General features: G+C 40.2%; 1 protein-coding gene and 1 long non-coding RNA gene across 8 annotated transcripts in view; one reads left to right on the top strand and one right to left on the bottom strand.

The window, feature by feature from the left end:
* SPAG17 (sperm associated antigen 17) overlaps positions 1 to 9,736 on the bottom strand; it is a 116,010-nt gene extending 106,274 nt beyond the window's left edge. For 5 of the 7 annotated variants that reach the window (XM_041411115.1, XM_041411117.1, XM_041411120.1 and 2 more), the window contains exon 1: positions 9,622 to 9,701. Coding sequence is in view for 1 of the 7 variants with exons in the window: in XM_041411119.1 (XP_041267053.1) it covers positions 6,626 to 6,682 (57 nt within the window). In the remaining 6 variants the exon portion in view is untranslated. Of the gene's footprint in view, positions 1 to 6,625; positions 6,707 to 9,621 lie in introns of all 7 variants that reach the window. The other 2 variants (XM_041411119.1, XM_041411122.1) reach the window with 2 other exon arrangements.
* On the top strand, positions 6,732 to 12,122 carry LOC121339367. The gene is made up of 3 exons (XR_005953168.1): positions 6,732 to 7,898; positions 8,829 to 8,882; positions 11,559 to 12,122. It is a non-coding gene; the product is annotated as an uncharacterized LOC121339367 (long non-coding RNA).
* The last annotated feature ends 1,285 nt before the right edge of the window (positions 12,123 to 13,407 follow it).

The raw sequence follows: 13,407 nt of genomic DNA, 5'->3' as shown, positions 1-13,407 counted from the left end.
TAGAAAAACCTGGCTGTCAAAGAGAAAAATCAGAGTTAACTTTCAGTGGACAGGAAGGAGGTTGCAAATTTTTCAGTCAAGTCACTGGCCTCTCTGTTTGGGATGATAATCTGTTTGCCTACTGTGAAATGCTTTGTAACAACAATAGAAATCTGAATACGGCATTGATAAGGTACTTATCAAATTCTTACAAAACATCTGTCAGTCAGCATCACAAAGTATTCTTACTCAGTTAACCCAACACTATAAATTCAAACCACTCTCCACTTTCCTTCACACAGATAAAAGCTCGTTCTTTGCCTTCTATTCTATAGCTGATGCTTTTCCTGAAACACTGATCATATAAACAATTTATACAGTGTACCAAAAATCTGGGGAATTTTGGATACCACAAAGAAGAAAAGATATGATTGATATGATATGATATGATATGATATGATATGATATGATGTGATATGGAGATTCTGGGTCTGCATTTTTCAGCCATCCCTAGCCTCAGTGATGACAGGATTCTGGGAAGAGGGAATGTTTTATGCATATTGGCTCTACCTATTTTGGGTCAAAAAGAGAAAGTTAGAGCCTAATAGGCATGTAGTACAAATCCTAGGGCTGTGGGGGCACATTATCTCAGGAAGATGCTCCTTTAGAAGGCAAATAATACTTCCCACTCCCATTTCTATGGAATTTACTTCAAGTATCAGCCCTTCCCTGGTACATAACAGTGATCTGCTTGTGAAGTAATGAAAGCATGAATTGTAATGGTACAGTGGCTGAGTCCCCACAAAAGTCACACCCTAATGCAGGTGGAAAGGCTAAGAGCTATTACCATCACATGAATGCCAAACAGCTACAGAAGACTTTTAGTTAGCTCACAGATGGGCATAGTTCAGAGGCTTCTCTGAATTATGCCCATCTGTGTTTTAGATCTGGAAGGATGAGACTGCATGTGCTGTTTTTCAAATACCTGGGTCTCTTATCATAGAGGAACCAGAAGGTCTGAAGCTCTGCATTTGGTTGGGCTATTTAGCAAGGGTCCTGGGAAAAAAAGATGGTAAATACAGCCTGGGATGCTGTATAAGTAAGCAGTTTCACTTTTAATCAGCTAGAGCTTATTTCAAGCTGGCACTACCCATCCTAGATACAGCTGGGTGTTCTGGTAGTGGCTCCAGGACCCACCTGGACATCTGAATCTTCACAAGCAAAACAGGTACAGGGTTTCTGCTGGTTCCAGTCTTCCAGTGGGGTGGGGAGACCATCTTCCTCTCTAATGGGGGTGGGGGAGATGGATATGTCCAGTCCCTGTGTGATGGGCACTCTCAGTTAGCTCTTTTATAATTCCCAATATGTAATGTCTCCATCCATTCCCAATATTGTATCATCAGTCAGAGAAATTTTAATAGTACCTTTTCCTGAGGAATACTGTTCAGTGCAAATATTCTCAATTCAGTTCTCCAAAATAACCCTGAAATAAAAATCACAATGTACCCAAGAAACAGGGACCATGAATCTGGGATTGCAAAATATGCCCAGGCTTTTTTGGGTAATCAAGTAACAGAAGTATGAATATATTGATGGATATAGTGAACAAAAGGCTGTATCAATGAATATAGATAATGGACCCAAACTTTTCAAGTTACACAGTTTTTTGTGTTTGCAGTGTCCATGGAGTTTTCAAGATAAGGAAAACCTAGCAGAGGTTCCAATGAGTACAGGGACAAATGACTGAGGACTTTCAAAGATCATCTGAGGACTTTTAAAGATCATCTAAAAGTACATACAAAGCCTAGGTACCTGTATCCCCATCTATGTTTTTCTAAAAGCCAATTTACAGCTTTTCTATCTTCACTTTTTCTAAGGCTAAAACAATCCCTGTTTTATTATTTTGACGTGGTTGAAGTCAATTTAACAAAAACCAGGAAGATTAATTTCTCTTTAAATACAATGGGAAGTGGGAATGGAAGAGAGCAAGAGACCCAAAAGTCATGGACTGCTTAGGGCAGAGAGGAAAATGTTCACAAACTGCTGACAAGATTAATATGGAGTTGATGGGAAACGCTTTCACACCAGGGTGCCAACAAATAAACACAATTCAAAAATATCGTCCCTGCTGCACTGGGTAAGGGCGGATTCCCAGCAACAGAGAGGGAGGGAGAGTGGGAGGGGGAGACATTTAGAGAAGGCGGGAGACCTGTTTGCTCTGTGAAGCTTCATGCCCAGAATTCCTCTGTTGGAATCTGATAGCAGCAGGCTAGCTGGGCCAAAGGGTTACTGCTTTCTGCATTAAAAAAAAAAAAAAAAAAAAAAAAAAAAAAAAAAAAAGGAAAGAAAGCTTGGGCAGGGGAGGTTGAGGACTGTGTGTGAAAACCTGAAGATCAAGTCTGTGCACAGCTGCTGCGGGGCTGGGAGCTTCCACCTGCTGTGAGGGCTGAGCTGACTTCACGAGTGCTGCAGGATTTGCAGAACCTGAAGATGAACAAAAGGGTAGAGTCCTCTCCCTGCTTGGCACATAGTGGGAGGCTGTGCCTGGTTTAAGTAACACATATATATGTCTTGCTAGTGTGGGCTATCTTAAAAGAAAAAAAACCTCCACACTTGTCGGGAGGTAAGCTGGAAGAGCACGAGGAGAGGCACCTCCACAAGCTGAAAAAATGTGCTATGAGACTAACAGTTTACAATCACTTTACTAAATTAAAAAAAAAAAACAACAAAAACAGCTGATTACTTTCCTTTTCTCTTTGACCTTTTCTGTCTTTGTTCTCTTCTTCCTCTGCCTTCTCTCATCTCCCTGCTGCCATATTCTACTATTGAGGGAAATGCTGCCTTTTCACTGCCAATCACCTGTTTAAAAATGCAATTTAGATAATATTTCAGTTAAGCTGGGTTGAAATTGCCAGGCTTGAAAATTGAACAGCGCTGGATTATGTGTCTATATATATCAGCAGAGGAGATTTAATGAAATTGTTCACTAATGAAATCTTAGATTTAAGACTTCACATCCCTTCAGGGAAATGTGACATTAAGAGCCCTCTGCCTCTATGACAGCCAAGAACTTTAACTGAGATTTTACTCAGTAAAACTTTTCAATGGATTTACAGTAGTCTACAGGAGATTTTACTGTAAACAAATAATAAAAACATTGCTGAAGTTAATGTGAATGCCACCAGTTACTTAAAAAAGGAATTTTTAACACCTGTGTTAATCTTCTTATGGTTGAAAGCACGGACATCTTAGTCCTATCCTGCAACTCTTCACTCTTGCAGTCCTAAAACCTTCATCCCATGCTGTTTATTTTCCCCAACCCTTTCCACTCTTGCCATTTCCCCTGGGCAAATCTACTTCCCACCCTCTTCCAGCCTCCAGCCATTCAATGTCTAGTGCAGGCTTTGCACCCAACAAACCACACAATGTTTTAGTGATGTGCAAAAATGGGACTATGAAAGGCAATAAGCAGAGTCCCTCTCCTTGCCTGCTTGAAAGGGAATGTTTAAATCTAGGATTCCATAGGAAAAAGGCACTGGGGGAACTCTGTCACATCACTCCACCTGCACCTCTGTAGGATGAGGAAGGACAGTTTTTCTTTTGGGGCTGGTCCAGTTGGTCTTGTAACCTTTGGGTTCCCACAGGAGCATGACAGCCCTGTCTGTGTAGCAGCTAATGCCTTGCAGTTGACCTCCAGGGTCAAGGACATTGTGCTGATCTGATGACAGTAATAGTTCTGTTGACAGATGCATTTCAGCAGCTGTACTGCCACTTGGTGGGACTTCAAGTTAACTCTTCCTGTGCCACCTGACACCGATGGCTCAATTGTAACTTGCATGAGACAGATCATCTACAGCTGCTTTGCCCTCCACACAGTATAAACCCCTCCAAAATAAATTGCCTCATCACTTTAAGGAAGAAATATGCAGATTCTAAATACCAAGCTCTCCCTACAGCCTCTCCTTCTCCTTGACTTAGTCTGTCCAGCTTTATGCCTCTTCCCTCTTCTCTCTATTTGCTTCCTCTCAAATCCCTGCTTGATTGTTAAAATGCTTATTTAGACCTTGTGATCTTTTTATGGTTCTACTCCCTGCCACTGAGACCAAAGTTTTCCCCTTAGGAGAAGCTTAACTCAGCTGCTGCACTGAGGATCCTGGATGACTGTTTTTGATGAATCTCCTTCTTGCTCTGTCTCCAGTCTCTCTAATTTCTTTCTCTGAATTTTTTATCTTTCTACCTCTTTCTCCTTCATTGATGCCCAGTCCTTATTTTGAATGACATCCCTGGTTGCACTGATGATGTTTTGGACTTAGATTTCTTTTCTCTTTCATCCTCTTCAATGCTGGTCCAAATTCTTATGCACCCACACAGATGTTCTTACAGCACATTTTCTGTGACACCCTGCCTTCTGATAGGTCTCTAAGTTTCTTCCTCTTTATTTTGTTTCATCCTCACTTCTCTCTCAGCCTTTTTAGAATCTTGATGGGGTCTGCTTCCCTAACAACATCTCCAGCATCTGTGCTTATACCTACTCTGCTTCATTTATCTTTGATATGATTTTTGCCTTGTTTTCCTGTTGACTTCTTTATTGCCCCAAATAAGTGTGTTTTCAGCCCTGTTATCTGAGTTTCCCTTAGGACTTGTGTAGGTGACTTAGGAAAGGAAAGCTATTCCCAGCTTTCCTCAGCGAAGCTGCAGCAGCAGCCGCTGTTATACCTGCAGTGACTTAGCTGAGAAGCACCACAAACATTGCAGGATGCTGCATGGAGGCCAGATCAGGCCCAGCTCCATCATCCCTCAGCTTCTTGGGATACTCCTGAAGTTTCATGAGAGCTACACTTGAGCCCAGACCTAATTACCCCATGTACTACTAGTTCATTCATGTGGACAGCAAGATGAGAGAGCCTCCCAAAAGGGCTGCAGCCTTTGGATCTACAAGTCTGACAGTCCCAAACTGAAGTCCCATAAGATGGGAGCATGTCCTTTGTGTTTCAGGACTGGCCTATAAAAATAGAAATAGATGGTTATCCTGCATCTGGAAAATAACAGTCTGGTGCTTTCTGGCTTCTTACTCTGAGATCTTTTTTTCCTTTCCCCTCCCTCTACCATATTTTAAAGACTAAATATTCTGACACAATTGAAAGCTCCTTCTTGGGCAATAAAAGTGGCTTTGGAATCCATTTCTATAAAGGTGAAAAAATACGCATATGAGGAAAGAGAAAGAAATGTAAAATGTGTAAGATTTTAAAGAACTTTTGCAATACACACAGAATTAGAAAGGTCAATTTTATTTTTTTTTCTTCTGCTTTTGACATCGTGGTACCATTTTAGATACACATTTTAATTTTTACTTGTTTCCATTACTGGACTGTTTTTTTCTTATGCTTAATTTTCCACTGACTTTACTGAACTTCTTTGACCACTTGGGAGCTTTTATGGAGAGAACTGGCACATCTTTGTCCATATCCTAGCAAATACAAATTGGTCATGTGCCTAAAATCACCAACACAGCTTCCTTTGGCACACACTACTCTTCCTGTCCTAATCATAAGAACAATCTACAACTTAATTTCCCAGTGAGACTGCAACATTGCTTAACACCCATTTTGATAGAGTATTTGTGAAGGGTTTGAACTACCAGAATGATATGGATCAGTACAAGCACCCTCCTGCTGCCTCTCAACTATATTAGATTAAGGAAAATTGATCTATCTCCAAAGTTACTGCCTAGGCTTACTATTGCATATGGCTTTTTCCTGCTCTGGATTTAAAGAAATAGTGCACATCTCTCCATTGTCATCTCTTAGCCACAGTAATTTTGTCAAGTTTGGAAAAAGAAATAGTCAAAAAGAAATGAGAAATTTTGAGAGGCTTGTATTTCTGTGTTTCAAATATATTGGATACATATTTTTTAGTGGACAGCAGTGAAGTGGTAATTTCTTTCTAAATGTGGTATTATATAATTCTGCTAATAACATGATGCTTGTACATCCCTTGTTATCATGACTGTAGTAAGTGATAAAAACATTATGTTCTCCCTTTCCTATGGGGAAATGTTAAGTTTGACTTGATTTTCTAAATGAATGTACAACAAAAAGTATTATTACTTAAAAATAGCAACAAAAACCCCCCCCCCCCCAATAAACAACAAAACCCAAGCCATTCCAAATATATAGGAATTGCATTTGTTTCTAAAAGTGGCAAGACTGAACATTCACTTACTTTTCACCAGACAGAAAAATTCTGCAGCCTGACCTAGGTCCTGGCCAGGCTCCTGCTTCCCTGGTCAGAAGCCTCCCTCTATCGACCAATAATCTCACTGTTCAGGAGGAAGGAGCTTTGAGCTTTGACCAGAAGCAGGAACAGGACCTGATCTGCCAACTATCTGGGACCTCTTGCAAATGGTCTTAAAATCTGCCAACACAATAAAAAAGTAATAATTTTTTCTGCACAGTTTTGAATCGTCTCTACACTGACTTCTTTTTGTTGATTAAATGTATGCTTATACTGTTGGATGAGTTGGTCCAGCGGGACTAGGAAAATTACTTTTTTTCTGCTGATACAGAATAAATTCTCTTTCTGCTGTTGTGTCTCTGTTCCTAATGATAGTAAAAAAAGGAAAAACTTTGGCCTACATGTTTCTTACCTGAAGGGCCTTCAAACAAGAGCTGTGGAGAACTGAACCAAGAACGGGGTCCAGCATTCAGGGGTAACTGCACCACCTTGCCTGTATTAACATGGTCATCATTTGAAGCCGCTCAGAAAAACTGGAAAAATTTTGCTGAACCTGTTCTTCCATACTTCTTTGGGACAAGCACTCATAATGCATTGTTATGTATATAAAGTAATTTTCCTGGTTCCAGTAATAATTTTTTTTTTAATCCATTAGAGTCAATAAATATGTGCTCTGGTTTTTGGTTGTTTATTGAAATGAGATTATCATGGGAAAATACAAATTTGCAGAATTGTACTTACTAACAAATCCCAGTGTACCAGACAACAGAGAACCGTACTCAGGCAGAAAAGTAAGCAGGACCCTTTCTAAAATGTCCCTTGCCCTGAGTCATGGTGATGATGGAGCAGATCCTCACACTGTATAAACCAACATGGTGCCCTTAAGGGCAGTGGAGTGCTGGTGAAGTGCCACTGGATGCCTAAATTGTCTGAGAGAAACTGGCATGGTTCTGGGCTTTGTCACGTGTACTGACTTGCTGATTTATTATTAAAGTCTAGGGGTGCACAGGAGAACTGGACAATGTACACTGGGCTGCTCTTTTGAGTTTCTTAGGAAGGCTGCAATGTGCACCCAGAGATTTTAACAGGGCTGCTCAGAAGGTACAACTGGGAGCATGAATTAAGAAAATGGAGAGAGTGAGAAGGCTCAGGGAAAGAGGAGAGTTTAAACATATTTTTAGACTTGCAAGACTACAGCTGTGGGAATAATTTAAAAAACACATTTTTTGGATAATTTATTTTTGAAACTCTGCAAAATTTGTCAAATCATTTATTTGATGAGCATTATTTGACCAGCTGTACAGAGAGCCACACTGGAGTGCTGTAATGAGTGCTTTGGAATGCGACCAGCGTTAATGTGCCTGTGATAGCTGGATAATTCTTTTACCCTGCTCATTTCTGTGGTTTGCCTGTAACTATGGCCCCACTTGATTGCTGTTACGATGTGAGCTTTGAATTCTCTCTCTCCTTTGGCCTTTTCCTTTTGGCAGTTCCTGCCGAGCTGAGCCCTGATTAGAACCACAGCAGGTTATTTGATCTTCAGATGGCTATAAAAGGTCTGTGCAAGTGACCATCTCGCTCCTGTCCCAAATGGATGATCACGCATAGCGCACATTGCCGCACTCCTGGCAGGACTTCAGCAAAACTGGCGAGTTTTCCCTTCCCGAGCTAAAGCATAACCCAAGGTACAAGGAGCAATTCCATTAAATGTCCCTTTAAACTGTCAAATTTAGCAGGAACTTTAAAACAGATCAGACTTTAAAGTGATGAGGGAGAAGTACTGTTCCCCTGCTTGAAACTGCAGCTGGGTTTGTTACCACCAGGTGTGATATGAAGTCAGCATTTTCCTTGATGACTTTTTCTTTTGCCATTGTTGCAATCTGGCACTGGAGATCAGTGCCTCATTCCAGGTTTTTAAAGGGAGCTATAACTTTCCTGAAAGATTTTATTCCTTGTCTCCTTCTAAATGGATTTCGTTATTTTGTAATTTCTCAAAAATGAGTGAGTTTGATAAAATCCAGATATTTGGAATCAAGGTGGAGAGTTCAGATAATAACAGTTTTACTGCAGAAAAAAATAGATGTTTAAATACTCATGCTATTAAGTGAAGTTTATAGTAATGTGCTGTTCTCTTTCATTCATGGGGTTCTTCAGAATACTGATGCCCTTTCTTGAGAATCTTGTGCTGTTCAAGTGCTGGTGGCATTCCCAGGTGAAACAGCATCTAGATTATCTTCCCACCTTGGTGGGAAACACTCAGGAGAGGAATCTCCATATCTCAGTATCTGCATGTACCTTGCTTTGTTCAAAGATACGTTCTCTGGAGCACAGGCCTTTGAGTGCTGGACACAATTTTTTCTTTGGGAATCTCAGCCTCTAATGCAACTCACAAAAGACAGTGTTTTGAGAGTTCACTTCAGTTTGTCATTGAAACAGAGAGGGAATTTTTCCAGCACTGTCCTTAGACACATATGATATCAAAGACTTAAATTCATAATACAGATCTTCATATAATTGAAATGCTCCTTTATTTTGCTAATTGCAAGTATTGTCTGGGATGCCTGGTACAGGAACAACACCAATTTTTCTTTCATTATTTGTTTTTGTTATTTCAGTACTATTCAAATGGTGGAGTTACAGAAGTCTGAAGTTTCAATCCCAGCTTGAAGGTCAGCTCATTGACACTAATTTGGACTCAGCTTGTGGCTAAAGGTCCCAGTAGGAAAGAAACATAATTTTGCTGGACTGTCAAACTGTCCTTTAAGATCTCTCAATACACTCTACAGTTCTCACAGGAGTGATCTCAGGTTTGAAAATATTAATAGGAAATGGTTTATGAGATTGAAGTAGCCCATTTTAGTTTTTTTTCCCCAAAAAAGTTATCCTTATAAATACCTTTAAAAATTACAATTCTTAAAAATATAATGGAAATAAATTATAAAATATAAAGCTTTTTGGAATATATGATCTCATTTCTGGTTTTGGTTATTTTGACTGATCAGCTGATATGTGAGTGTTCAAATCAAGGATTTTTTTTTACTTTCTTTATAAAAAATCACAGTAAAATATATTGAGAAGAATGATCAGCTAAGGAAAAGAAATGTAGTTTACAAGGTGGCCTATAGAAAAACTGAAGTAAACTCTGACTGTTCAGTTAATCTTATATGCAGATAATTAACATTATCATTAACAGTGCCACTTCAGCATGTCATGATAACATATAAATATAAAGAAGATATTCTTATTGTCAGGGAATTAATTTAAAAAATTTTAGGTATATTTTGTTTTCATATTGGAAGTATTTTAGCTCATTCCAAACATTGGTGCAGAAATTAAAAGCTAAATACTGGAATGCCAACACAAACTCAAACCTAAATTCCTCTTTTATTAGTGTTCAATCACACTTACCTTACACAAAGTTATATCACAGAGTTCTGCCAGATGTCAGGGAACAAAAACTCACACGCTACCAGGTGAGGAGAGGGCGAATAAATCTGTGTTGCAAAACCGAAGGCCAACCACAGAAATATTTTGGCGACAGCTTTCATGTGAGGGGATCATATGTGTCTCCTGGAATGCAAGTTCAGCAGTACAGCAAGAGTACTGAAGTGCAAGAACTTCATGTGCTGAGGTGGCCAAAAGTGCCACTTTCCCCTGGCTTTTCTGCTTTGGTCCTTCTCTGGAGGCATCACCTCTTTTAGCAGAAGTGCAAGCATAGGAAGTACATCTGTGCTTAGATGCTGCAGCTCACACACTGGCATTTCAGCTTGGCCCAAAACTACAAAGCTGCTTTGTGATGGCTGGTAGGAACAGACATAATGTCTGTTCTTCCATTTCAAGAAAATTCAGCAGAGTTCCCATCAGAAGGAACTGTAACAGGACACAATTTATTTACATTACATGACATTCTGAGAAATTCTAATATTTCAACATTCACTTCTGTTCCCAAATCAAAACACATAGGATCAAAAATCATAGGATCACAGAATATCCTAAGGTGGAAGAGACCCATAAGGATCATTGAGTCCAACTCCTGGCTCTGTACAGGAGATCCCAAGAGTCACAACCTGTGCCTGAGAACATTGTACAGATGCTTCTTGAACTCTGTCAGGTTTGGTGCTGTGACCACTTTCCTGGGGAGCCCGTTCCAGTGCCAACCACCCTCTGGGTGAAAGAACCTTTTCCTGATATCCAATCTAAACTGACACAACTCAGGCCATTTCCTCAGATCCTGTCACTGGTCACCACAAAGAGATCAGTGCCTGCCTCTCCTTTTCTCCTCTCAAGGAAGTTGCAAACTGCAATGAGGTCTCCCCTCAGTCTCCTTCAGGCTGAATAGACCAAGTGACCTCAGCTGCTCCTCACAAGGCTTCCCCTCAAGGCCCTTCTCCATCTTTGTGGCCCTCCTTTGGATGTTCTCCTAAAAAAAAAAAAAAAAACAAACAAAACCAAACCAAACAAAACCAAACCAAACCAAACAAAAAAAACCAAAATAAAACCCATCAAAATTTCTCCTTAAAAAAAAAAAAAAAAAGTGATTCAGAAATAGTGAATGTTTATATATTTATTTACTATCTTGCCCAAGCTAAACTCCTGAAACTGATGATATTGTTTTGAACTGATATGGTTCATTCTGTGAAACATCAACCCATGATACACTGAATTCTCCCCACTAAAGCCAATGCTCCCTGGGGAGTTCCTTGCCTGATGCCCCTTTGTCACAGCTCTGAATATAGCTTAGTAGCTGGATTGCAACCTGCACCAATGATCAATTTTTGGTTAGCACCATGACATGAAGAGGAAAGTAACTCATAGGGAACTTGACTGACAGAGCAGAACTTCAAAGAAGCAAACAGAACAGACAATTCAAAGAGTTCAAATAAGCAATGGTCTGATGGGGAAATACAGTTCAAGAATGTACTGAACTGAGGTGCCTAAAGTTGTAGATGACGAAGCCTTGAAGGAACAATCATCCTTACATCATCTTTTACTAAAACAGAGGATCCCAAACTTCTCCCATTGCTTGTCTAGGAAGATGTGAAGTAACAGGAATGGCATGGTAGATTTCATTCTATATATATCACTGTCATAATTTTACATATAACCTCAGAGGCCTTTGTGAAGATCTCTCTATGCTAAATGAGATACAAAGAACACTTCAAATAAAATTATGATGGAGACAAAGAGAGGAGGTAGAAGAAGGATTGTAACTGATACAAGTTGTTCTCCCCTTTATTATAGCATCAGCCATACTCACTGCATAGGCAGCTCCTTGCACCTTGTTCAGATAGGACCTGTAATTGCCCCCAAAAATCAAAATGAAGATACCGTCTTTTCTTACACAGAAGCGATGTGGATCTAAGGAGGCATACCACAGACAGTACTAGACATGGCTCAGAGGATGCATGGGTGAAGGAAGTGATCCTGAACAGTGGAGGCAGAAGTGGAAGAAGCTGCTGCTGGAAGACAAATGGTTGCTTCATGGGGAAAACCCCTTTGATTGTAAATTTTTATTATTTTAAAATATAAAAAGAATATTCTGCTGCATGTCTCTGTTAGAGAAGAGTGTATCTAAAAGCATGGTGGGCATGTGGAGGAGCATGTGGAGATGGTAAAGACGTTTATCCTAGTTTCCTATATCCTTACTCACATTTTGCACATCTTCGGAGTACACACCCTGAGCACAGGCGGAATCAGACATCATGGCTCACCAAGCTGTATGGATGAAATGATAGCCTGTTCCCAGAATCCTCTATAGGTTAAAGGCTTCTTCATGACATCTGTGACCTTGGTGTAGCTCAGCCATATGATGATGAGGGCAGAAGACACAGCCAAGGCATTCTCTGCTAGGACAGGCTCCCAGCTGCCCATTAGCAAAAAGAAGTGTCACTTGAAGCTGTTTTTGGAGGTGGCTGAAGAGGGAGTGTTCTGCAGGATGGAATAATTTTTCTGTTAGTTTTTTCTTTGCTATCATCTTTTCCAAGTCCCCACAGCCCTTCCTTCCATCAAGTGACAGGGAGGATATGAGCACATGATTGAATGTTATTCCCCATTATGCCACTGCATATGTACCCCTCACATGATGTGGGGTGGTGGCATTTTTGGCACATGGCCTTTGTGCATCTGATCATATGTCAGGAAAGGAGAAAACAGAGAGCAGCTCTCCCATATGAGGCTGTGTAGCTGGCCCCACACTTCCCCTATTTAAAACTTTGCCTTGGTTATCTGATATGGAATGAAGAGTGGAATTTTGTGAAGCTAGGTAGTAAGGAAGTCTCCTGAAGGGGATGAAACCTCCTCTAGGAGAAAAAGACAAGAGACTGTTTAATTTATTCAGTTTTACAAAACCTATTAATCCAAACCTCCAATATAAATACAGAAAGCACAAACTGGAACCCAGTGAACTTCTTCCAGTTTCTTCTAAATCAGAGGTTCTTGGTTTTCTCAGAAGATGCGTGAGAGAGATGGTGGTCCTGTTAACAGAACCTGACAACAAAATCAATTCCAGTGGTACTTTTAATGTTCTCACTATGAACAGAAATTTTGTTTGATATGGTAGGCCTTACTGAAACTATTTCCACTACATTTTACAGAAGGCATCATTTCACCAGTCTGCCACCTAAAGAAAGGAACATTCTTTAGCTCACAAAGACACCAGATTTCTATTTCAATTACTTGTGTCACAGGATCTGATTTACTGCTGGACAGAGGCTTGATTGAGATCAGCACAGATCAGTTTAGCACCATTCTGGAGAGCTCCCTCCCTTCCCCCATCCTTATGCAACCCTTCTGGACAAGTGTGACCTGCTTAGCATGACAGTGAGTCATCACGTTGGCTCAAATTGTCTCCCCATACCTTTGAGGTGGATGATTAAGATCCAATTGCAGGCCAATTGAAAACTTAACTAACTTCAGCAGTGCCAGTGGTTAAAGCTGAAATGAATTAATCAGTGAAGCATCCAAGGCTTCTATCAGGGTCATATACGAATGATCATTGCTGTATCAATTTCCCACCCAGACACATTTATTTAAGTTGTGACTACCTGTCAGAAGAAAATAGTGGCAATATTTCCTAAGGCATCCTCTGCTAAGGTTTTGGCTATTCTGAAATAATGTGCCTTTCATCACAGAAGAGCCCTAAACGGAGCTGTATGCCAGTTTGTTTTTGCAGAAAGCCGGGTATCAGGAGTACAA

Source organism: Onychostruthus taczanowskii, unplaced genomic scaffold (genome assembly GCF_017590055.1).
Source record: "Onychostruthus taczanowskii isolate IOZ18803 unplaced genomic scaffold, ASM1759005v1 scaffold34, whole genome shotgun sequence".
Classification (NCBI taxonomy): domain Eukaryota; kingdom Metazoa; phylum Chordata; class Aves; order Passeriformes; family Passeridae; genus Onychostruthus; species Onychostruthus taczanowskii.
Note: the sequence above shows the minus strand (reverse complement) of the source record. Positions and strands in the feature narration are given on the sequence as shown.